Source organism: Elgaria multicarinata, chromosome 2, assembly GCF_023053635.1.
Source record: "Elgaria multicarinata webbii isolate HBS135686 ecotype San Diego chromosome 2, rElgMul1.1.pri, whole genome shotgun sequence".
Taxonomy (NCBI): Eukaryota; Metazoa; Chordata; class Lepidosauria; order Squamata; family Anguidae; genus Elgaria; species Elgaria multicarinata.
Genome location: NC_086172.1, coordinates 112254294 through 112277907, shown reverse-complemented (window position 1 = coordinate 112277907; position 23614 = coordinate 112254294). Strand labels below are relative to the sequence as shown.

The following is a 23614-nucleotide window of genomic DNA, read 5'->3' as shown; positions in this document are numbered from 1 at the left end:
AGGAAAGATTAAGTCTCCTCTCGCTATGAAGGGTATTAAAAAAACAACCCTGCAAATAAATAAATAAAACAAATGTCTAATTTGATCTTGAGTACCCATTACCTTCAGTGGCATGATAGACACAGTCTGGGTGTTGCACCCGTAACATTCCCAGTTCTGTCTTCAACGTTTTGCACCATGATTAGGGTGGATTACATAGTTATTTTCACGGTTGGTGACCTCTGTCCATTAGTGGGTTTGTTGCCAACGTGAGAAACAAGGGTCATATTTATTGTTTTATAGTGTTTGTATGCATTTATCTGTACACTGCCCTGAGATCCTTGTGATATAGGGTGGGATACAAATGTTTTAATAAATTAAATAAATAAAAACTGGAGAACATACAAAATAACCCAAGAGAATGAAGAAATGAAGTCTCAGGATGTTGAAAGTTTTATTCTTTGAAGTACCCCAATATGTTTCAGCCCTGTACCATACATTTGGGACTTCTTCAGGAATTAATATTTCTATGAAAATGCCTGCAGGAATCTCTGAAAAGTTTATCTCCCACATGAATCTTATGCTGAAAGGATTCATCTTGGAGACAAACTTTTCAGAGATTTCTGCAGGCATTTTCTTAGAAATATTAACTCCTGAAAAAGTCCCAAATATATGGGCTACGTCAAAGAATAAAACTATATATATCAGTGTGTTGAGGCTTCCTGACTACATGCATGAGAGTTGCAAACATAGGATCAGTGTGGGATCCATACACATCAAGATGAGGCATATATTTACTGCTAAAAGCTGAATCCCATTCCTTCACACACATTCAGAGGCATTACACCTCTCAGTGGGTTTGCATGATCACACAGACTACCATGGCTTATATTCATGCTATGACCATAACTTGTCATGCGTCTGAACCCAGACAGGGTGAGTTCACCCACAGCCCTAAAGCAGCCCTTGGATTCTGAGTGGTTTATTAACCATGCTAATAACTCACCCTCACCAGAGTTGGACAAATATGTCTCCCTGCACACATCACAGCCCACCATGGCTTAAATAAGCCATAGCGGGCTGCAGTGATGGTGCGAATCAGGTCCTTATCAGATGCTAGGCGTAAGCATGGATGACCATTCCTATCATACCCTTTAGGTAAGTTTCCCAGCATGATCTGGCTTGTCACTGCCAGACACTAGAATATGGAAATGAGTTATTTGCTTTTCCCCCATTTCAGAACAGAAATTTGTATCTTTCCCGGCTTTATTTTTTACTGTCATCTGTCTAGTTATTTCAACAATTAAGATACATTTTCAATTTGTGTTTGAATGGTCCAGGAATCCCATGGAAGCTCCACGTCTGGATTGAGTCGCTCCGAACAACTTTTTATCAGTCTCGCTACTCCGTAGTACAGAATCTCTTGCGGGAATTTGTCACCATTAAGGAAGAAGACTACAATGAAGAACTGGTTAATGACGGACTGCAGCTTATGTTTGAAATCCTCAGAACCAGCAAAGTAATACATTCTAACAGATATACAGTTCTACATCTGTATCTATACCTATCTATATCTATATAGTTTGTTCAGCCAGAAGCAGTGTAAATCTGCATGAGGGCCCCAATTAATTCTGGATGCTGGGGTTCACCATGGCTCTGGGTACGTGAGCCTGTTTAATACAACATTACCGGGGATCAGAAGGAAAAGCTGTCAAAGCAGTCTCCTTCCTAGTAGACACCCTCATTCTAATGGAAATTGAGATCTTCTGTAGTGAGTTTGCTCTCAAAGAAAGGGTTTCATTCATACACAGACACACACCTTTAAATATTATTTCTCTAAAATATTTTATTCCATGTTTCTGCCGCACAGTTGTATACATATAATTTAGTACATGCAATTTGCAAAAAATAAATTAATTAAAAATTCTCAATAGTCCCATTATTTCTACAGCAGTAAATAGGGGACTTGTTAGACTTGTAATATAGTCACCATCCAGCTCTAGTGGTGCACAACTAGTTACTTGCAAAAATTACCACACCCAGAGGGGGAGGGGCTTACATCTCCATACATATCAGAAAATGCATCTAGCCAACTCAGTGGGATCCATGTAACTTATTTTTCTTAGAAGAAAGATTCTGGAAAGGATGGATTTTAAAATCATCCTTCTATATGAGCCCTTGTACTCTCTGCAGAGAACTAAATTATAATTTCTTTTCCTTTATATTCCTCTATGAACTGTAAGAGAACACAAAAAATAAAGAAATAAATTGCTCTGACCTGCCTGAGACTGGGCCGTAATTGCATCTCTAATGATCTCAATTCATTCTTATTCACAGAATGACTCGATCAACCAGCAACTTGCAGCTATCTTTGCTCATTGCTATGGAAGCAGCCCTATCCCCAGCATTCCTGAAATCAGAAAGACACTCCCAGCCCGCCTAGGTAAGACAATAAAGCTTCCATCAGCAGTGAATTGAGGGTTATTAGTTATGGTTGTTTCCCCAGAGTGAAATATCTTAAACTCTTCCTGCCCTTTTTTTTTCCCTTTCTCTCACACAGATCCTCACTTTTTAAATAACAAAGATATGTCTGATGTAACTTTTCTAGTGGAAGGAAAACTGTTTTATGCACATAAAGTTCTCCTGGTTACTGCTTCAAACAGGTGAGACACTTACTCAGCAAGTGACATATGGCACCTTTGCTGAGTCATTCAAAAATAAGAAAGATGAATTAATGTGTCACTCACTTCCAGACATAATTGCCAGTTTAGTACTGTGTGTGTGTGTGTGTGTGTTTCTTTTAAGAATACCAGCTAGTCATTTCCTTGAATATGGATCCAGTCAAGCATCTGGGTCTTGATAATCCTGGATTTTCTACTTCAATGTGACTTTTGCCACCTAAAAAGCACTCACAAAGTTCCATAAGGCATGACTGAAAAACAGTCCTATTAAAACAGGAAATATAAGGATATAATCATACTTGAACATATATATCCCCTCCAAACCTATGCCAACATTTTGTGCCACAAACTCTGAGTTTGTGCTGTCACCCCAAGTGTGTAACTGTCATACCCAGAGTGAGGTCCTAGAGAACAATATAAGAACAGTATTGTCATCTCCTCTTAGCTGTGGCTGAAATCAAAGTACATCACAATGGCAGGGTCTCTTCCATTGACCTTTTGTGTTGAGTTCCGTTACACTCAAAACAAGCACAAGGTTGCTCTAAGTATATGAGTGGAAAAAATGTGTGTCCGTTGCTTCCTAAAAATAACTAAGTGTTTGTGTGCCCCTTTAAAAGGGCTGTTTTGATCACATGTTGCTCTGCAAACAATGCCTCTGCTTGTGCATACTTTCTCTACATGTGTAATGTCGTTCTCTACATGCGTAATGCCTCCTGCAGTCACTGTTGGCCAGAAATAGGGATGCCAGTGTGGTATAGTGGCTAAGGTGTTGGACTGGGAGTCAGGAGATCTGGGTTCTAGTCCCCACTCGGCCATGGAAACCCACTGGGTGACTTTGGGCCAGTCACAGACTCTTAGCGCAATCTACCTCACAGGGTTGTTGTTGTGAGGATAACATGGAGACGAGAAGGATTATGTACGCCACCTTGGGCTCCTTGGAGGAAAAAAGGTGGAATATTTATGAAATGAAATAAATGTTGGAAAAATCTATTTAGGGGGTGGAATTTGACAAGCTTTCCTAAGCTTAGCCTCCCCACGGACTTCATTTTGCTTTCCACTATGGTGCTCATTCCATCTGCAGCAAGTTGGGCCAGGAATTTTGTGCATAAGAATATAGGAATCTGTGTTATACTAAATCAGACCATTGGTCCAGTATTGTTGCCACTGACTGGCAAAGGCTCTCCACAGTTTCTGGCAGGATTCTTTCCTTGCCCTACCTGGAGAAGCCAGGGATCGAACCTGGGACTTTCTGCATGCCAAGCATGTTCTCTATCACACTGAGCTACACCCCCTCCCAATTTGTGCAAATTTCTGAACAATTTGTACAAATTATGGCTGAATTCGTGCAAAAAGAGCCAGCAGAGCTGCATCCCACTCGTCTCGTGTCTCAGGAAGGAACATCTCATAGGTGACCAATGAAGCTTCTATTTCAAAACTAGGGCTAAGGTCAGATTGAAATGGACCTAGAAAATTAGTTTCATTCAATTATTTCTTCAAGCACTTTGCCTAGGGAGGCATCGTTATTAGCATCTGGCCTATAATTACCTGTATCTTCTGGGTCCAGGTAAGTTTTCTTCCGAGTGACCTAGCCATTGGGCTTGTTCAGACAACTCACTAAGTCATGGTTAGGCCGCTAACCCTTTTGCAGCAAAAGGTTAATGAGTGTGATTTAACCATGGTTATGTAGCCCCCATGGTGAGGAATGGTTCACACGACACGCTAAGACATAATATTTAGCTCAAAATACTTAACCACTGTGGCTTAGTGTGTCATCTGAACAGGGTTATTACCTCTTTCAAAGACACTGGTATCCCCCTGACTATCCTTCTGCAATAGGCTGACTGGATTGGGGCTAAACAACCCAGCGGTTAACCCAACAACAAACTTGCATCTTGTCATCTGTCGGGGATGCTTTAGGGTGGATTCCTGCATTGAGCAGGGGGTTGGATTCAGTGGCCTTGTAGGCCCCTTCCAACTCTGCTATTCTATGATTCTATAAGTGTGTCCACTCTTGGCTGCACATTTTTGTTACTATTTGCTTTTAGGTGTTCACCAGGATCTTCAATCTGGGCATGTCAGATGATGACACAAAAGTCAGGGTTTGTGGAACAAAGCTAACAAAAAACGTTGGTATAGGTTTAGAGGCGATATGACAATGTTAGGGGTTTGGGGGTTAACTAACCCTGATTTGAGACATCAGTACACACTTGGGGGTGATGCACACTTGTTTGTTGTGTGCTCCAAACAAGTGTGCATAAAACTTTGGCATAAGTTTGGAGGATTTCAGGATTGTCAGTTGGAGTCAAAGGAGGATTTTGTTTTACTTGTTGCTGATTTCAGTTCCCTGAAACATCATAGAAGGTCCCAAGTGGAAAGTGCAGTAGCCAACGGAATAAACTTTCATTGAAATGCAATTAATCTTCTCTCATAAAGCCCAGAATATCGGGGAGTAAAGAAAGCATTTTGCCTCTCATGCAGCTGTTAAAGGTGCAGAATGTTTGTCAGGGAATCAGCTCTAAGAAATCCTGAAATGGGGTTCCCATTTTAATCTTACCTACCAAAAAGTAACCCAAACAAATACAGTTTTAAAAGGTCCCGATGCAATTCTTCTGTTTTCACAGATTTAAAACATTGATGACCAACAAAACAGAACACGATAGTCAAGGCAGTAAAACTGTGGAAATTAGTGATATGAAATACAACATCTTCAAGGTATGTTTTTAAGAACAAACACTGAGAACTTTCTATTGTCAAAAGCCAAAATGGCACATGGTTCAAATACATTATGTTTTTGAAAGTATCTAATTTGAAGTATGTTTCAGGGGTTTTTGGGGGGGGGGGCTCACCTTTAGAAAAAAAAGTTGACTCTGGCTGAAGGAAGCAAATGGTTTATGCCTGTGTCGAAGAAGATGGTCCAAAATAAATAACGTCTAACAGAAGTTCTCAAATTCAGTTATCAAAATTGAATTGATCCACGCTAGTGGAGGCTGGTGGCTCTGACATCAGTGAGGCGATGAATCCATTCCAGGTTTCAGTCAAAACCAATCAGAACTCTAAAGAAGATATCCAAGGTACTGGACCCAAAATGGGTTCAACACCTTGGATAGCTCCTTTAGAGTCCTGACTGAAACCCGGAACGGATTTATCACCCCACTGACATCAGAGCCACCAGCCTCCACTGATCCACACAAAATTCATTGGTCCAGATAAACAGTTCCACCCATTCTGTAATATGTGTTGATTCAACACATATTGAATCAGACATTTCTGATATTTTCAGCAACAATTTTCATATTATGAAAAAAGTGTCACTTTCTGAAGCAGCCATGAACACAGAAACTGCTGTTGACTATTTTCATGATCGTCCATTTCACACATTACACTTGCCATGACATGCAAGTACAGACCGGAGGATAGTCAAGACCTCTTGCATGGCCAAAACCAAATTGCATGAACGGTCAGCAAAGTCTTCCAAAAGTTCCCAGGCATAGTTTTTATGCTAGACTAAGCAAATTAAGACTGAATAGGGTCAGAAACCATGAAGGCTTTGTTTTAAATCTGCTTAAACAGTTGAAAGCTTGTGACAATTTCTTAAAAAAACACAACTTGAAGTGGAATATTTTTTGTTTTATCTTTACCATATGCAGATCTAAATGATCACTATGTCAATTTCCATGAAAATTAAGCAGAGTTGACTTTGGCATGTGAACAGAAACACAGACCATCAAAATCCAGTACAAATGAGCAACTCCTGCTTTCCAGATATGTTCTTACAGATTAGGAAGAAAATGTGTTGAGGCCCCAAAAGTGATAGTCTATAGAACTGACACAGAGTCCTCTCTCTTTCCTCAGTCATCAATCAAATATTTTCACATTTAAGCTACACTGAAAGGCTGCAATTGCATTGCAATTTGTAGCATGGAGACACATTGGATTTTACTCCAGAACTGAGCTATATTTGCTATGTTTGCATCCAGACCTTGTTACCCAGACCTGTCCATCACTATTTACTAGTAAAGATTAATGTTGCTTTAATGAAGGTTAATACGGCATATTGTACTTGCCACTAGTTGAAATAGCGGCAGGCTTTTATATTAGGAATCAAGCTGATGTGTGATAACAGCGTTAGAGTTTAAATGTTTCCCAAAGCAAACCTGTGAGTCAATATTTCTCACTGCTTTAGCTCTGTTCCTCTTCCAGATGCTGATGCAATATTTATATTATGGAGGAACGGAGTCTATGGAAATTCCTATCGTTGATATCTTAGAGGTGAGTATATTCCCCCCCACCTGTTTCACTGATTAGGGTAATGTTGATGGCATCTTTATTGGTGCATTGCAGGTAAACTAGCCTATTCTTTTTGACCAATGATTTCCAAGAGTTAGAATGAATAATATATTCTCAAATTAAAATATCACACCGTGTACCTGCTTTATGTGATAAGAAGGAAAATAGACCTTCTGTTTGAGACTAAAATGTATGTATCCTTTACTTTATGCCTCATTGCTGATAAGTCTTGGAAGCAAATGTGAGATGAATGGAGCTTGTACTGATTACATGTCCAGTACTTATACTAGCTGATACAAACAATGACACAAACCAGTCCCAGATTCAAATCAGATAGTACCATTTATTCATTGACAGAATGAGCCCAGCTAGGTTAAAAGCTGCAGCCAGGTAGTTATAACTTTCTTAAGAACAAAAGAACCCCTTTGCTAGATTAGATTAGAAGTCCAACATGCTGTGTCAAACCGTGGCTAGCCAGATGCTTCTAAAAACCCAGTACCCTTTGCCTGTTCTATTGCTAGAGTGAATTAATGGCTGTGTTTGGATGATCAGAGGGGGAGAAGAAGCCATGGTGGCAGGGCCAGCCCTGCCATTAAGCAGGATGAGGCAGCCATTTCGGGCAGCAGATGGTGGGGGTGGCGGTGCTGAGGTGTTGGTCTGCCAGTCTGGTACTGTCCAGTTCTGTAGAGGATGCTGTCCTGTTTCCAATATGTTACCAGTCCTGTTACCTGGGCCAATTGTATTTATTTATTTATTTATTTATTATTACATTTTTATACTGCCCAATAGCCAAAGCTCACTAGGTGGTTCACAAAAATTAAAACCATTAAGAACATAATGAAACATCCAACAATCTAAAAACCCAAATACAAAATACAATATAAAAAGCACAACCAGGATAAAACCACACAGCAGAAATTGATATAGGATTAAAATACAGAATTAAAACAGCAAAGTTTAAATTTAGGTGTTAAAATACTGAGAAAATAAAAAGGTCTTCAGCTGGCGACGAAAAGAATACAGTGTAGGCACCAGGCGGACCTCTCTGGGGAGCTCGATCCACAGCCGGGGTGCCACAGCGGGGCACTGCCTGTCTAGTCAGCTTCTGTAGTTGGAATGGGGGGCAGGGGGGCACACCATCTTGTCCTTTGGGTAAATGCAGTTGAAGTAGTTAAGGGCACAATCCTATGCATGTTCAGACCAAAAAAAAAAAGTCCTGCAGCTCCCAGCATTCCCCAAGCAGCCATGAATTGTTAAAGCTGGAGATGAGGACCAAGGGGTTAAGCCAAAGGAACTGTGGGAAAGGTGGGATTTTAAGGAAGGATTTGAAGTACAAGGAGAGTTGCACCACATGCATGTTTGGGAAGGAAGATGCACATAGAGGGGCAGCAAGGGAGAATGGGTGGAGTCACAAAAAAGTGCAAAACACTTTGGGGAGGCTGAGGATGGTAGAGTTTGTGGGGCAGAGATTATGAGCAGGGAAGCTGGGAGGGTGCATCAATCACATTGTCTGAGTGATTTATGTGGTGAGTGATTTGGCCGGTGGAATTATAGACTGAAATGCTGAAGTGTAATAGGGGATGGCCAGAGAGAAGGAGGTTGAATTAGTCAGATAAATAGATGTCCAGAGTTTTAGCTGACACGATTGAAAGGAATGGGAAGATTATTGTAGTGTTGTTCAGGGAGGAGTGATGCAACTGAGGAAATCATTGAAAGTGAAAAGAAAAGGAGAAGGCGGTTTCAAAGATAAAGCCAAGGCTATGTATATGGTCAACAGGTACTGTTTCTGACTGATAGGGAGTAATCAAGGAGAAACAACTTTAGGAGAAAAGATAAATGGTTCAGATTTGGACACATTGAGTTTGAAAATGTGATGAGATAGCCGAGTTATCAGGCAGGTAGATGGAGGGGAAGAGGACTCAAGGACAGAGGTGGTGCTGTGTGACACTTGCCTACAACTGGGGAAAGCGTAGGGTCATTCCAGACATTCAGATAACACATAATACAGCCCTTCAGAGAAAGAGGGGCTTCTCTGTGATAGAAACCTAGTTGTGGAATGACCTCCTCAGAGAAGCTTGCCTATTTTGTATTCTTTTGGGTGCTAGGCAAATCCTTTAATTCTCCCAAACTTTTAGGAAGAATTTAGGAGCTTTTAATGTATTAAAAAAAATAGACCTGTCTGTGTTTAATTTGTTGTCCAATGCATTTTTCATTGAAGCTGCATTTTTAAATTGCTTTTATTGTATTTTAACGACTTTTTATGTACACCATCGAGAACTTCAATTACAGGACAATATAGAAATACCATAAAGAAATTATAAAAATAATAATAGCTTCTCTCTCATTCCCACTAGTTGCTATCAGCTGCATGCCTATTCCAATTGGATGGCCTCCAGCGACACTGTGAAATATTATGCGCTCAGACCATCAGCACTGAAAGCTGCGTTAACATCTATAAATATGCCAAGGTAAAGGCCAAGTCATCTTCAATCCATGTGCCTAAGATTTGAAGAGTTTGGATCAGAGCAAGAGTTGTAGATCAAGTGGGTGGAGCAACTCCCCTTGGAGAAAAGGTTACAACATCTGGGACTGTTTAGCTTAGAAAAGGGTGAGACTTGATAGAGATGCACAGAATTATGCATGGTGTGGAGAATGTGGATAGGGAGACATTTTTCTCCCTCTCATAATAGTAGAACCCTGGGTCATCTCATGAAGTTGATTGGTGGGAGATTCAGGAAAGATCAAAGGAAGGACTTCTTCAAACAGCTCATAGTTCAGCTGTGTAATTCACCATCCAATATGGATGGCTTTAAAAGGGAATTGGACAAATTTCTGGAGGAGGCTATCAATGGCTGCTAGTCCTGATGGTGATATGTTACCTCCAGTAACATTGTGTGATGCATGAATACTCATTGTGTGATGAAGTACTTCCTTTTGTCAGTCTTCAACGTATTGCCAAGTAATGTCATTGGAGTTCTGTTGTTACAAGAGAGGAAGAAAACATTTTCTCTGTCTACGTCCTACATGCCATTCATATATTTTATAAACTCGACTGTTTTCTGCAACATGGAGCTATATTCATTATTTTAGATCACTTCAGACATTACTTTTCATCAACCAGCATCCTGAAATGCATATTAATATAACTTGAGGATGATCTGATGCATTTTTTTCCCATTGGCAAAACAGCTGTTTTGGCAGTGATGGGGAAACATACTGTGTCTGTCTTCACCACATATCTTTCTTGGCACTGGCGTAAACATGCATCTAACTACGATCATTTGAAGTTATTTTCATGCACCATTTATGGTAATAAAAGTAACATTAGAAGCAGCCTTCATACATGGTAGGACACAGCTGCAAACAACATTTGATGAACTAACCCTTTGGCTTAAACTTTAGAAAACACTCTGTGGCCACCGTAATCGTAAAGAGTTAGTAACAGTTCACATATTGGTGAATATGGCAGTCCCATACGTGTGATAGGATACAGATCCAGCAGCCTGTCTTCAACTTGGATATACATAAAAGCTTTCATCTATACTAGAGATGGCATGAGGATTTGAATGATGCTTGAATGGTGCCAAGCAGTGCAAGCAGGGTCCCGTTCACTTCAAACTATGCGTGTTCTGCCATCATCACCTCCTCCCCCTGTCCCAAGGCCCCGTAAGGAGGCAAGCAGTAGTATCCATTAAGCGTTTTCCCCATCAGAAATTCTAGGACTGGTATCTTAGTCCCATCCTTAGGGTTTCGGGAGCAGCCTTCCCCAGCCCTAAAAGGTAAAGCTCTTGGTCTTTGGATCAGGAAAGTGGGGCACACCAAGTGGCCTTGGTGGGTTCCTTCAAGGGGCTCAAGCTTTTTGGGTCAACCAAGCAATGGAACACCTGTGCATTCCTAATCCACCATACACATGATGCATCCAGTTCATGCACTCATTCTTCCACCCTGTTCTTGAGGTTGGAGGACAGAAGGGGGTGTATTACCAGTAAACACACACACACACACGCTTGCATCACACATTACATTGTACACACGATGGCATGAAACAGCTCATGGCCTGGGGACTGGCAGATTCATCAATAGAAAATGGAAATAGGGAGTTGGGATTCTTAGTGCCTGCTTAGCTACAGGCTCTTGGAATAGCTTTGGGCAAATCATACACTCTCAGCCCTGGACCTCGAACACTGCAGCTGTGGAAGGTTAACTTGTTCCAGGTTTGTACCACTTCAGGCTGCAGGTGGGCATGCATATGACTGAAGGCCCCTCTGTATAGAACAGCTCTCAGTACATAGAAAAACTGGGATGGCGGGGAGAAGGTTTCTAGACTGGGCTCCCCCCTGACATGCCAATTCTCTTAGGCATAGTGTACGTGTGGATCTGTGTTGGTGCATTCTAGCATTCTGAGCTTCCATCTGCAGTGGTACAATTAAGACAAAGACTATCTGCAGCTTCAGAGAATTAGGTCTCACACTTATCTCATTTTCTGCAAGCAGGGAGCAAGTAAGCATTATTGTCGTATGCTGTATGCCTGGTAGCACAATATTATTTCCAGGCTTCTAGCTTTGCTGCTGCAGCAAATAATATATTAAGGTTGAGCAAACAGATCGATAGGCTGGTAGACCTCCAAATTTTATGGACTACAATTCCCATTAGCCCCAGCCAGCATGGTTAAGGGTCAGAATTGATAGGATTTGTAGTACAAAATGACTGGAGGGCATCAGGTTGGGGAAGGATGGACCCCAACATCACCATGAATAAAAGAATGCTATGAGGTTTTTTGGGGAAGGGTCTCTGTGCCATGAACAGCTGCCTGAGATGTAGAAATTCAATAGGTAAAGCTTTCCATTATTCCTGTAACTCCCTGCTAGGGAAACTGTCCACTATTGAGTTTTTTCCTAGCATGCCATTATGAAAGGCACTGGGATCCTGTCAGGAAATAAGGTAGCAACTCCTTCACAAACAAGGATATGATGCTAGCATTGCATTAGGCTGGGACAAAATGACTAAGATGGATGTGTCTAAGAGCATCATCAGACAGGTGGATTTTCCCATTTCCCTACCGTCGCTGTGGCCTCCTGCTGCTGTCCCACAAAAGTGACATTCTCTTTACATGGGGAGAGAAAGAGGATGCAGCAACGACCACATGGCCCATTCAGGGGGCATTTTTATTGTGCAGTGAAAAAACAACATTGTCTAAAGGACATGTGAACATCCATAAGTGGGCAGTAGCGAGACGCTGCCACAGTTACTCAAATATTTATTGGTCCTTCATTGGAGCTTCCCTTTCTATGAATTGGGAAACAATTCTCTTTCTGGATACTGTGGAAGAACACCAGACAGACAGATATCTTAGACTTTTAACAACAATATTTTTCTACTGATTTTGTGGCAGCTCGTAGACTATGAAAAAACACAGACTGGGAGCCATATATCCCAAACCAGGAGCAGGGTACCTTAGTTCCTGTGGGTTTCATTAATTCCCTTTTTTCCTAAGGCTCATCTCATACGCACAGAATTTGTTTGGCTGCTAATGCCGTGTACCATCTGGTACCACTCATTATTCTGTCATGGTGTGCCACATGGATTGCACCCTCCCATAACAAAACAGGTATCATCTTGGCTATTTCATTGACCAGCTGCTCTTTTCCTTGAAGAGTTACTTGACTTTGGCTCAACAAGCAGCAGGGAAACACAAAGAGATTAGAGATGGGGGGACGGGACTTTTTAACGTCTTTAAAACATCCCGGTGGAACAGCCCCGGGGGGAGAGAAAGCACTCTTTAAGCATGGGATTAACCGTTTGCTCTTAACCGTTTGCTGCCAGCATTACGCCCTCCCACACAATGAAGCTGTCGGAGGGGGGGGAAGAGAGGTGATAACTGACAGCTGCATAAAGCCCCTCCTGCTTGACTGGATCCCCTTGTGTCTTGCAGATCCACAGTGCCCCAGAGCTGGCCTCTTTCTGCGAAGGCTTCTTCCTCAAGCACATGAGCTCTCTGCTGGAGCAGGAGCCATTCAGGCAGCTCATCTATGGCAGGAACAGTAAAGTCCAGGGTCTGGATCCTCTGCAGGACCTGCAGTCCACTTTGGCCAGCAGACTTCATTCCATTTACATCACGTCGAGGGTGTGATTGCCGAGAGGAAACTACGGTCACCCTGCCGGGAAAAGCTGGGAACTATGGACAAAGCCCCTGCTCACCTAACTGCACTAGAATGGGACTTGGCCCAACTGCGGCTCCCCTGTCTGGCTTCTGGAGCTTGAGATGAAAACTCCTCCTCCCCTACCTCCAGATACCCCCAGAACAAGAGATCACTCTGGGGAGTGTGGGAAGGCCACGGCGCTTTTATCTGAAAACTAAGTGGGAGGAGGGATGTTGCTCCACTGCCAGAGTGACACCATCTCTCAGTACGGCAATAGTTTAAACAGGCAGCTTTAAAAGCCAGCCCAAAGATTACGTGCCCTTTTTGCAAGTCCAGCATGTAAAGATTTCTAGGACACTGGAGAACTCGGGGGGAGGGGAGGGGGCCATCTAAGCCTATGCCTAAAAGTTTCCAAAAGACTTCTGTTTAAAAACAACAACAAATACATCTGTACACAGACCATAATTGGCATTTAACTATTAAGTGTAGGACATGCTAATGAAAGACTGCAGGTATAGAAATCTGCTAAGATTTCTCTAGATTTCGGCTATTCAGGTTCATCTAGTTTTATAGAATCATAGAATAGTAGAGTTGGAAGGGGCCTATAGGGCCATCGAGTCCAACCCCCTGCTATATATATATGTGAACAACTTGACACGCTACTTTGCTAGGCAGAGTTAATAGCACCAGGTTGCCACACTGGAAATAAATCTGGCCTTTGTCATCCTAAACCGTTTGCCCATTAAGGCGCATAAGCTTAATAACGTTGTTAGAAAAACTAATGCTGCAATCCCATACACACTTACCTGCAAGAATGTCCCATTGAACTCAGTGGGACTTCCTTTTGAGTAGAAATGCATAGGCTTGCATTGTAAGACTAGTTTCAAAAATACATTGTGTGTGCTACCTAACTGAGATTCTAGGTAAATTTGCATCCAATTTTAGTTGTGATGAGCACTGGCCAACAGTTTCTGGCTTAGATCCAGATTCTTTTGTGCCCTGGATAATATTCCTTAATACTTATTATGCAATCACCATACTATTATGCTGTCCAAGTAATTCTGGCAAAGACCATCACACTGTGGTACCTGCAACATTGGCTACTGCAAAGACAGAATCCCCCCCACCCCAATGTTGTACAAACTCTGCTGTGTATAAAGGGCTGGGACCTGCTTTGCCAATGTTGTCGTTAAGCAATAATTCCCTGAAATGCCTAATGATATGCTTATGATCTTGACCACTGTGCAGCTGGGAAATCTTGGCACTGAACCTCATGGCACAGAGGGTGGTGAACACCCCCAGCCCATCTCTAGAGATCTGTTCCACTGATTTATGCCTGTGACTTCTAATCATTTGCTCAATTGGAACCTGCAAGGATAAATCAGAGGCTCATTCAAGCAGATTAATAATAATAATAATAATAATAATAATAATAATAATAATAATATCTTATCCGCCGCCTCTCTGTTTGGATCGAGGCGGGGAACAACCATAAGTATAATACACATAAAACTGAATTAAAACATCCTAAAATTCCTACAATGTAGGTGCTTCCAGATGAGGCTTTTATTGTGTTATTTGCCTTGCCTCTTTCACAGAATTGGAGTGGGTGGGTGTCAAACAACATAGCCTGATTTGGACTACCATCCTGGAGGTTCGAGGTTTTCCACCAATTATTCTGTCTTTTGCCTTCTCTCTCCAAAAATCCATTATGGAAGAAAAGATGAACTCGCTGCCTTTTGAGTGAGAGCATTATAAGCCCTCCATCTGAAAGCACCCACACTCTATCTGAATTGAATTTCTTTGAATTGGGATCCACGTTCTGACATGTGTTGAAATGTACGTTCTCTGCCACATGCTTGTACAATTATCTGCATATTAACAGCTTGTGTGAATAAACTGAGTTGCATTCACAGTGCTACAATCGGTATTCGAATTTGATTGCGCCACTGTGAATTCTCTTAAACGGGAGCAAAACTCCTTTCTAGCGCTCAACATATGTTCCAAGGGTTGCTGCCATTTTTACACTCAGAGAAGAGAATTTAGGATGAAAGATTTCAATAGCTTCGGCTATTGGGCGGTAATAAATAAAATAAATAAAAACTAAAAACAAATAAATACATCATGCCATCTATGCAAATTGTTCAAAGTTCACCGTTTGGGGGAGGTTTACAAGTGAAAGATTCTTCGTCTGTGAAAGGTGCATTGTTAGTTGAATAGTGGAGGTAAAGAGTAAAAGTCACAAGATAAAGGAACTGGGGGAAAGATGTTTGTTACAAGTGTATTTGTAAAGTTACTGGGAAGATACTGGACGTGTAATAGAAATGAAGTATAAGTTTTCAAAGAGGGATGTTTCCGTAATCATATCAGGCTGGGGTTTTTGGTTTTTTTTGTCTCTGTAAAATCTATTTGTCAAGCGCTGGAGGGCTGTAGCATTTCAGTTTTAACAGGCTATTAAAGAAAAGCATTCAGGGCAAGATCAACCATCTTTGGAAATCATTCATTGGTTATTGTATTGGATCCAAGCCACAGTTGTGGCAGAGAAGGGGAGGAGGAGGTAGGACTCATTCACATTTTCTCAGATATTTAGCATCCTTCTTGCATCTGGACTCCTCACTGGACCATTTGCAATTCCACTGGAGAGCTGCTGACAGAGCTTCATCCCTTTACATCATACACCAAGGTCACGTGGTACTGAAATGTCATAATGCCAAGCTGAAAGACTTCAGCCCTGCAACAACCCAGAAGGAGTCTCAGAAGTTCACATAAGGGTTCATCAGTGAGTCAAGAATAAACATAAAAACAGCTTTACAGTGAAAATTGCAAACACATAAGGAAAGCCCATGCGCTTGCACACTAGTTGTACATGTTAGTCATTAAGGTGATTGGAAGGTGTATTGCCTGTTGCTCACTTTCCAATTTTTGGGTCTGAAACGTAGACTTTGTATTCTCCAAGTCACAGAAAAGATTTAAGATTTATTGCTGGCCTGTTTGAAAATGACCCAAGAGGCTATAATTCTGGAAAATAATTTTCAAATAGCTGTTCCAGCTATCTGTACAAAAAAATAATAATTATAGATTGTTGCTGTAATATTGTCTGCTACATTAACTGTACATTAATGTTGTCATTTATGTAAATGTACCATATTTTATTAACAACATAACTTTGTTAAACTTTACGTATGTTATGAGTTTGGTTATTTCAGCAAGGCTTAGGGAAACATGATAAGCAAGATAGTGTGCTAGGTACTGCACTCATGTGGGTATTTGGGCAAAGGGCTTTTCTTGCATGACCGGGTGAATGTTGCTGTTTAACAGCTAAATGTGTTCCTTTGAAACTGCGGAGTTTGTTATTAATGCCTTATTAACCTGCGGTAATGTCATTCTACAGAAAGGCAACATAGCTGTAAGCAAGGAATGGAACATTGGGATTTACGCAAGTCCCTCATGCTCCCAACTGTAGGCACTTACATAATGTGCTCTCCACACCAGTTTTCAGGGTCATAAAACTAAAGCCAGAACATGAGTCAGAAGAATCTTCCTCACTACTGCTAAAAACGGGGGAGCAGGGAGGTTACTGTAGTTCTCAGTAGAATTTTTGCATCTGTGGTGACCGACTCCTACATCCATTCAATTTCCATGAAACAGAGTGCATGGGGAAAAACATTCTATTGCAAGGGCAATAATAAGGCTCCATTCCTTTAAGAATGCCTTTAGAAGTCTGGGGTCTCATAAGTTCTGCTTCTTCCCTCACGATATTGAAGAGATGAGAGATGGGGAAATTGCTCCTGTTGAATGCAGCTGTCCTGTTTCATAGCCTTTAAAAATGGCAGAGGTCCCACCCTTTCTAAGATATGGTTCCTTAAATAGGAAGCCCTCTTGAGTCTCAGGTTCTAATTTCATATGCAGTTGCAAGACCACAAGTATCTCTTCCCTCCACCTCCAGCAGCAGTTGGGTGGACGACTAGACAGATACCAGGCCTAAGGAAAAAGCATTTGCTGCTAAGGGAGTCAGAAGCACATGAGAAAGAGAAATATATGTAACTTGACTTTTTCTTGGTTTTGCTGCATCTTTCTGCTGAGACAAGAAGCACTTATTTACTTTTAAAAAATCAGCTCCTCTCTGAGCAAAACCCAGGCTGTAGATGCTACTCTCTAGCATGCATGCACATTTGGATTGTGGCCATTACCCAACCTGTTCCACCTCCCTGCATCTGTCAGTTGTCTAGGAGAGTGACAAAAAGGCATCCCGCGTCATCTGCTGCCTCGTCCTTCATCGCCCCAAACTGGTCAAAGTGAAAGCACGCCGTATCCTCCAGGGGCATTGGCTGTAACTACACGCTGCAGCTACTAAATGAGCTTCCACTGCCATGCACATCCCCTTGGAAACCTCCACCAGACCCCTCTGTTTCCCTTAGAAGCCTGATGCTTCCTTATACGGCCTACAGCTATAGAGGGTAGTGTGGGCGGTGAACCTGCATGGGGCCCTGTTAACAGGCCAGATGGAAGTCAAGGACAGATTTGGGCCCATTGTATAAAACTTAACTGAAACTTTTCTGTCTGAAAGGCAGATATGCCCTTTCGTGAAGAGGGGTACATCTGATAGCAACAGGAAATGAATAAAAGCATTATTAGTATTGGTGCAAAGGGATGGAAGGCCAGACCCAAAAGGCAAAAGTAACATCAGAGTCGCCAATTTGTAATTTAAAATACCATTTCAATGGATCTCCAGGTATTTTTGAAATCACCAAGTAGCAACCCTAGCGTTACTTCCGGCCTTCTGAGGACTTCTCCTGGGACAGCTTCCAGAGAACTAGTCATGCTAAGCTATTGCAGAAAAAACAAATGTCTTGGGGCACCTTAAAAAATAAACATGTTTACTATGGCACAGGCTTTTGTGGATGAGAGTTCACTTCATCTGATGCTACTGCTACAGTGAAACTTTTGTTCATTTCCTGTGGGGTGGGGCAGGACAGCGCCTGAAAGCTATTGAGAGTTTCATAACAGACAAAGCCATGGAGCCTGATGGGTCAGAATGTGAGGCCAGGAGAAAATAAAATAAAAAATCTTAATGGCCAACCCCCTCAGCAAGCATGCTGAACTGGCAGCTAAAACACTTCTCAGCCACAAGAAAAATCCTTTCCTCACTCCTTTCAGCATCACTCAGCTTGGGTAGCACAAACATATAATTTCTGCTGCCTTCCCCTTCGTTTCCAGCACTATCATGAGGCTGGTTTCTTCAGCTGCAGAAAAACAGGTTCACCCTTCAGCTCAAGGGCACCAGCTCTGCACCATGCCTGTCCCAACAAGCGCTTCTCCCACAAGTCAAATAGGTGCCGCTGCTGCCAGCTGTCAAAACCATCCAAGGATCTCTGATGCAGAGGAATGATCACACTGACAACTAGGTCACATCACCTCCCGCCTCCTGCTGAGAACTGGGCCAGACCTACACAGCTTTGCCATTTTACTCCCAATTAGTCAGAGTGCTCGATCATCCCCGGCAAGGCTTGACGGCAGTCGCCCTGGTCAAACAGCCCAGCCGGTAACCCTCCGAGATCACTCGGTCGCAGGTGGTGCTCTGAGCCACAGGGATGACAGGCAGTGTCAAAATGCTGCCTGCCAAACCTTTCAAATGAGTTGTCACTGCTGAACAGAAAAAGTAGGGAGAGGGGCTTGGCTTTGGCCTTGGATTATTTCCCACCCCTGGCTTGAATGGTGGCCTATTGGGACATCATAGTTCCCTCTGCTGGTTGATATTTGTAAAGCAACTCCAGGAAGCATCTATGATGCTGGAGATTATGCAAGTGAAAAATGGAGTGTGATTCCCTCAGAAAAGGAAAGCTTAAAACATCATGTGTGAAAATTGTGGGCGTATCTATTTATCTGTCAGTTGGGGAGAGATAGGCTGCATTGTGGAGAGTAGTCAGATGCAACTTGGGGAAGGGTGGTCAGGCTAACCATGGTGCATGGTGATTAGCACTGATAACACCGTAACCACCCTGCCTAACAACTTGTTTTGAGCATGTGTAGCTTCTCCTTGCACTGCTGCAGGGTGCGGGAGTAGCAGCTCTTCTTAACTGCTTGGGAAACTGTGGAAGATGTTTTCGTGCCTCTTGGCCACTAGCCGGGTGGGTGAGGATGTTTCTGTTTTATGTGGCGGTTGTAGGTGTTTGTGCCTGGGAGCCGGGAGCGCTCAGGGTTGCTGTGCTGAAAACAGTGGCATGGGATACAAAACTTCTTTGTTCCACACTAGTTATGGACAACTCGGTGAGCACCCAGGGTGTGCCACTCATTTCTTTAGCGAGCCACCATTATGTATAAAAATGGCATCTCATTATTCTGCGTCAAATGTCTTTTACAGAAATGGCTGCCATATAGCTGTCATTTACGCAAGATGATCCATGCCGCTAATGGCAGCGTTAATGGCAGCACTCAGTTAACCACAGGAATCTGACAGACAACACAATAAGCCATGGTTAGAACTCTAACCCTTCTGCAGTGCATGATTAATTAAGGTGGTTATGTCACCACCATGGTTAGGGAAAATGCCCTATACATGACACACATCATGGCTTAGCATGTTGTCTGAACAGGCCTAATATTTCAAATGGATAAAAAATAGTGCTACTTCTGGTATGTATGTTTAGAGTTAAGCATTAATGTGAAACAGAGGTCTTTCTCTATGGAATGGGTCAATACAGCAAGTGTGGTATAGTGGCTAAAGTGTTGGACTGGGACTCAGGAGATCCGGATTCTAGCCCCCAGTCGGCCATGGAAACCCATTGGGTGACTTTGGGCCATTCACAAACTCTCAGTCCAGCCTACCTCACAGGGTTGTTGTTGGGAGGATAAAAATGGAGAGGAGGATTATGTACGCTGCCTTGGGTTCTTTGGAGGAAAAAAGGTGGGATATAAATACAACAACAACAACAATAGAGCTTGCCCCCTTAGGTTCTGCTTTTGCACCCCAAAAGCCTAAAAAATTGGGTGCATCGCCACAGGTTCTGCTTTGCTGCCTTCTGTTAAAAAAGAATGGCCTGCTCTTACATTTTTCTTTTTTTAAAAAAAATAGCAATACATTAGGAGTTTGTTGTGAGTAACAGAAAAAAACAAGAGATCGAGAATTTCAAGTGTTTTTGATTGTGTTCCAGTGCCAAATAATCCTTAATTCTTAGCAGCAGACATCACATTATGGTGCAAAGATTTCCAGGTGAATGCAAAGTCAGTAGAATCTGATGTTTCAAATATAGAAAGAAATTGAGTAGGGGCAACAACAATAGACTAAATAAATCTAAGTTCAAGTATAAAGGTTAGGACTATTTAAATACTGGAAAAAATACTGACTTTAACACTGCACTGCACCATAAAGTGGTTAAAAAACCTAATGTCTACAAAACTATGACACCAAGAGATTATATAAAACGTAGTATAAAAAGATACTTTTTGTGAACTGCCCAGAGAGCTTCGGCTATTGGGTGGTATAAAAATGTAATAAATAAAATAAATAAAATAAGATTTTTAAAAGTATGAAACTATTGAAGAAATATAAAATCTAAGTAAGCAAAATTCAGCCAAGACCCATTTAAGAAATCAGACACACTTAACTATTAATTTCACCATCAGGTCTTTTCTAAGGGCCTGCTCAGACCACACCCTAAGCCATGGTTAGGCTGGTAACCATTTTGCAGCACATGATTAGTGAGCTTGTTTAAACTGTGGTGATGTAGCCACCATGGTTAGGAATGATTCACATGACACGCTAAGCCATAACGTTTAGCTCAAAAAGCTCAACCACTGTGGCTTAGCATGTTGTCTGAACAGGGTCTCTGTATGAATAGCTATAGGAAACCATTGGTCATTAACACGATGCAACCTAGAATTAAGGAATACCAAAGAAAGGAAGCGCTGGAAGCAAGGGACAGCTGCTAACATAATCAGCAATTATTTAAAAGCCCTTTAAATAGATAATCTTTTTTCTTCACCTGCACTTCATTTTAGCCAGCAAGTATTCTCCTACACCAGCTGTCCACAAAGCTACAAGCTTTTAATTACCTTACCATTCGCTCACTTTCCTTTTGTCCCTATATAAAGTTAACAGCCAGGTTTTCAATTAGAGTCTGCAAGCCCCAAACAGTGACATGCGCAAGGAGACGCCTCCTATTGCTTTGGCTTAATGGGCAGTTAGTTGCACAGTCCATAAAACAAGAACATCTGTGTACATTAGTCCCAACAGTCCGCACTGGCCAAAGGATGCATTTGGAAGCAATTTAAAACTCTTGCTACCTCTGACTCCAATTGCATTAAAGGCAGCCCGAGCCGCTGGTTCACAATACCACTACCTTCCCCTCATGCTCCTTTCACTGCTTCCCAAGATCTATCAGACACACATGAACATTTGAAGCTCCTTATATACTGGGTTAGACCATTGGTCTATCAGGCACAGTCCATTTTCTGTGACTGACAGCTCCTCCGCAGGGTCTCCAAAGGAAATCTATTCCTGCGCCTAGAAACCTTTTTAACTACCAGTAATTTAACCTGTTTTCAAAGTATCATCACCATTCCATCTAACAGCAAACCCAGGTGGTGAGGTGACAACAGAACTGAAGCCAAAGTGAGGCCGCTGAGACAAGAGAAGTTGGTATCCGTATGCTGTAATTATTGTATCCTGAGGTTTGCAGAAGAGTATCAAGAATCCTAAAGACAAATAAAGGAGAGGGCAAATAACTGAAAATCAGCCCAAGGAAGACAAATTATACTCAGCATGTTCAAAAGCTATTGAATATTGACTGTCAGTGGTTTAGGGATAGGAGGAATAGAACACTGCGGATGGAGGGTGGAGCAAAGTATCGCGGAGGAAGGCAGGGCTGGCTAGCTGGAACCAGGAACAGGAGCACGTGTTAGCTGAGGCTACACTGAAACATTTTGCAGCGTTCACTCTAATAGTGTGAAAAGGGCTACTACAAATAAGGCAGTGCTTTGTACATATCTGCAGGATTTTCTAGGTATGTGGACATATATAAGTTTGCACTTGTAAAAAAGAAAAGAAAAAGAAACACACCCACCTGTGAGTTTTCCGAATGTTGGTGCCTGCTGAAGTTAGAAAGAGCCTGTTCAGACAACATGCTAAACCATGGTTAAGCCACTAACCATTTTGCAGCAAATGGTTAGTGACCGTGTTTAAACCATGGTAATGAAGCTACCATGGTTAGGAATGGTTCATACAACATGCTAAATCATGGATCACACAGCACACTAACCCATGATGTTTAGCTTGAAATGCTTAACCACCGTGGTTTAGCGTGTCATCTGAACAAGGTCAAAGAGGGGAAAGGGAGTCAGGGCAGAGCAATCCTACAGTCTCTGGGAGTGTGTTTTAGGAGTCATAGGATATTATGGATTCCTCCCCCCCCCCCCATCATCCTTCGAGGCCATAGACACAGCTACAACCACATGAGGGGAAAATCCAGGCAGGGACTCCCCCACATTCCTCAAACAGAAGGTTGAGGAGAAAAGGGAATGTGGAAGAGGAGAGGCAAGGAGAGACCCGGATACACAAGCCTCTCCATTGCCAAACCTGCCGAAAAGTCAGCCATATGGCCTCAGAGGCCCATCTAAATGAAAATTTTAAAATTGGAGGATCAGATGGCTGTAAAAGCATCCATTCTGCTCTGCCTGGCTCTCGCTGGCAGGGCATTGGATAAATGAAGGCCTCCCAAGGCCAGCGCGCAATCCATACAATGGACTCTAAATAAACTAGAAGTCAGCCAATCCATGTGGGTCTATCAATTAAGTCTATGATTGAGACACAGAATGTTACAGTGTCAACTGAGAACAACAACAAAATGGAAGGCAGGGGAAGAGCGGGAACTGATGCGCTGACGCCCTTCACAGCATACAGTCAGTGCCATGCGATGGGCAGGGGGGAATGGATGGGAGTGGGGTGCTGAAAGGTTTAATGCCTTGCGCCTCCATATTCAAGATGGATGTTTCAGAAGAAGAAAGAAAAAGCAACATTCTCCCTTTTCAGAACTGCATGCCTTTCCCGTTATATAGTACTAAAAGGCTCAGGTTTGGGGGCTGCCTGCCCTCCTGGACATTATAACACAGCAGGGAAAGGCCTGCTTGGGGGAGGGAAAGAAAAGAGGGTTTTTATCCCTTCCCCATTCCTGAAACTCACCAGCACCAGCAGCCTGAACAGCATTACAGAAACTTAGAAACAGGGGATACGCTGGCTAGTATCCTGCTCTGCCCAGCACTAGTGCTAATGATGTTACACTAGCATAAACTTAGAGGATCATCAGAGGATTTCTTCCACCTTTGAAAAGAGCACTTTTCACGGAGAAGAGACCAGCAGCAACGTGGCCTGTAGATTTCAATGGAGCCAGCGCCCTCTAGTGTGCATTTTATAGCACAACCTCAGAAGAGTCAGATTTAAAGAGGTTTATTTTGTGACTCTAAAACCGAGAAAAGGAGCAGGAGACGCACAGGACGTGGACGGCGGAGTCAAAAGGACCCGCAAACATCCAT

At 42.3% G+C, this 23614-nt stretch overlaps 1 protein-coding gene across 1 annotated transcript in view; it reads left to right on the top strand.

Annotated features, from left to right (window-relative positions):
* ABTB2 (ankyrin repeat and BTB domain containing 2) overlaps positions 1–13168 on the top strand; it is a 173928-nt gene extending 160760 nt beyond the window's left edge. The window contains exons 11-17 of the mRNA XM_063117416.1: positions 1320–1498; positions 2317–2422; positions 2540–2642; positions 5282–5372; positions 6861–6929; positions 9302–9415; positions 12880–13168. Of these exons, the coding sequence (XP_062973486.1) occupies positions 1320–1498; positions 2317–2422; positions 2540–2642; positions 5282–5372; positions 6861–6929; positions 9302–9415; positions 12880–13077 (860 nt within the window). The 3' untranslated portion in view covers positions 13078–13168. The remainder of the gene's footprint in view (positions 1–1319; positions 1499–2316; positions 2423–2539; positions 2643–5281; positions 5373–6860; positions 6930–9301; positions 9416–12879) is intronic.
* Positions 13169–23614: the final 10446 nt, after the last annotated feature.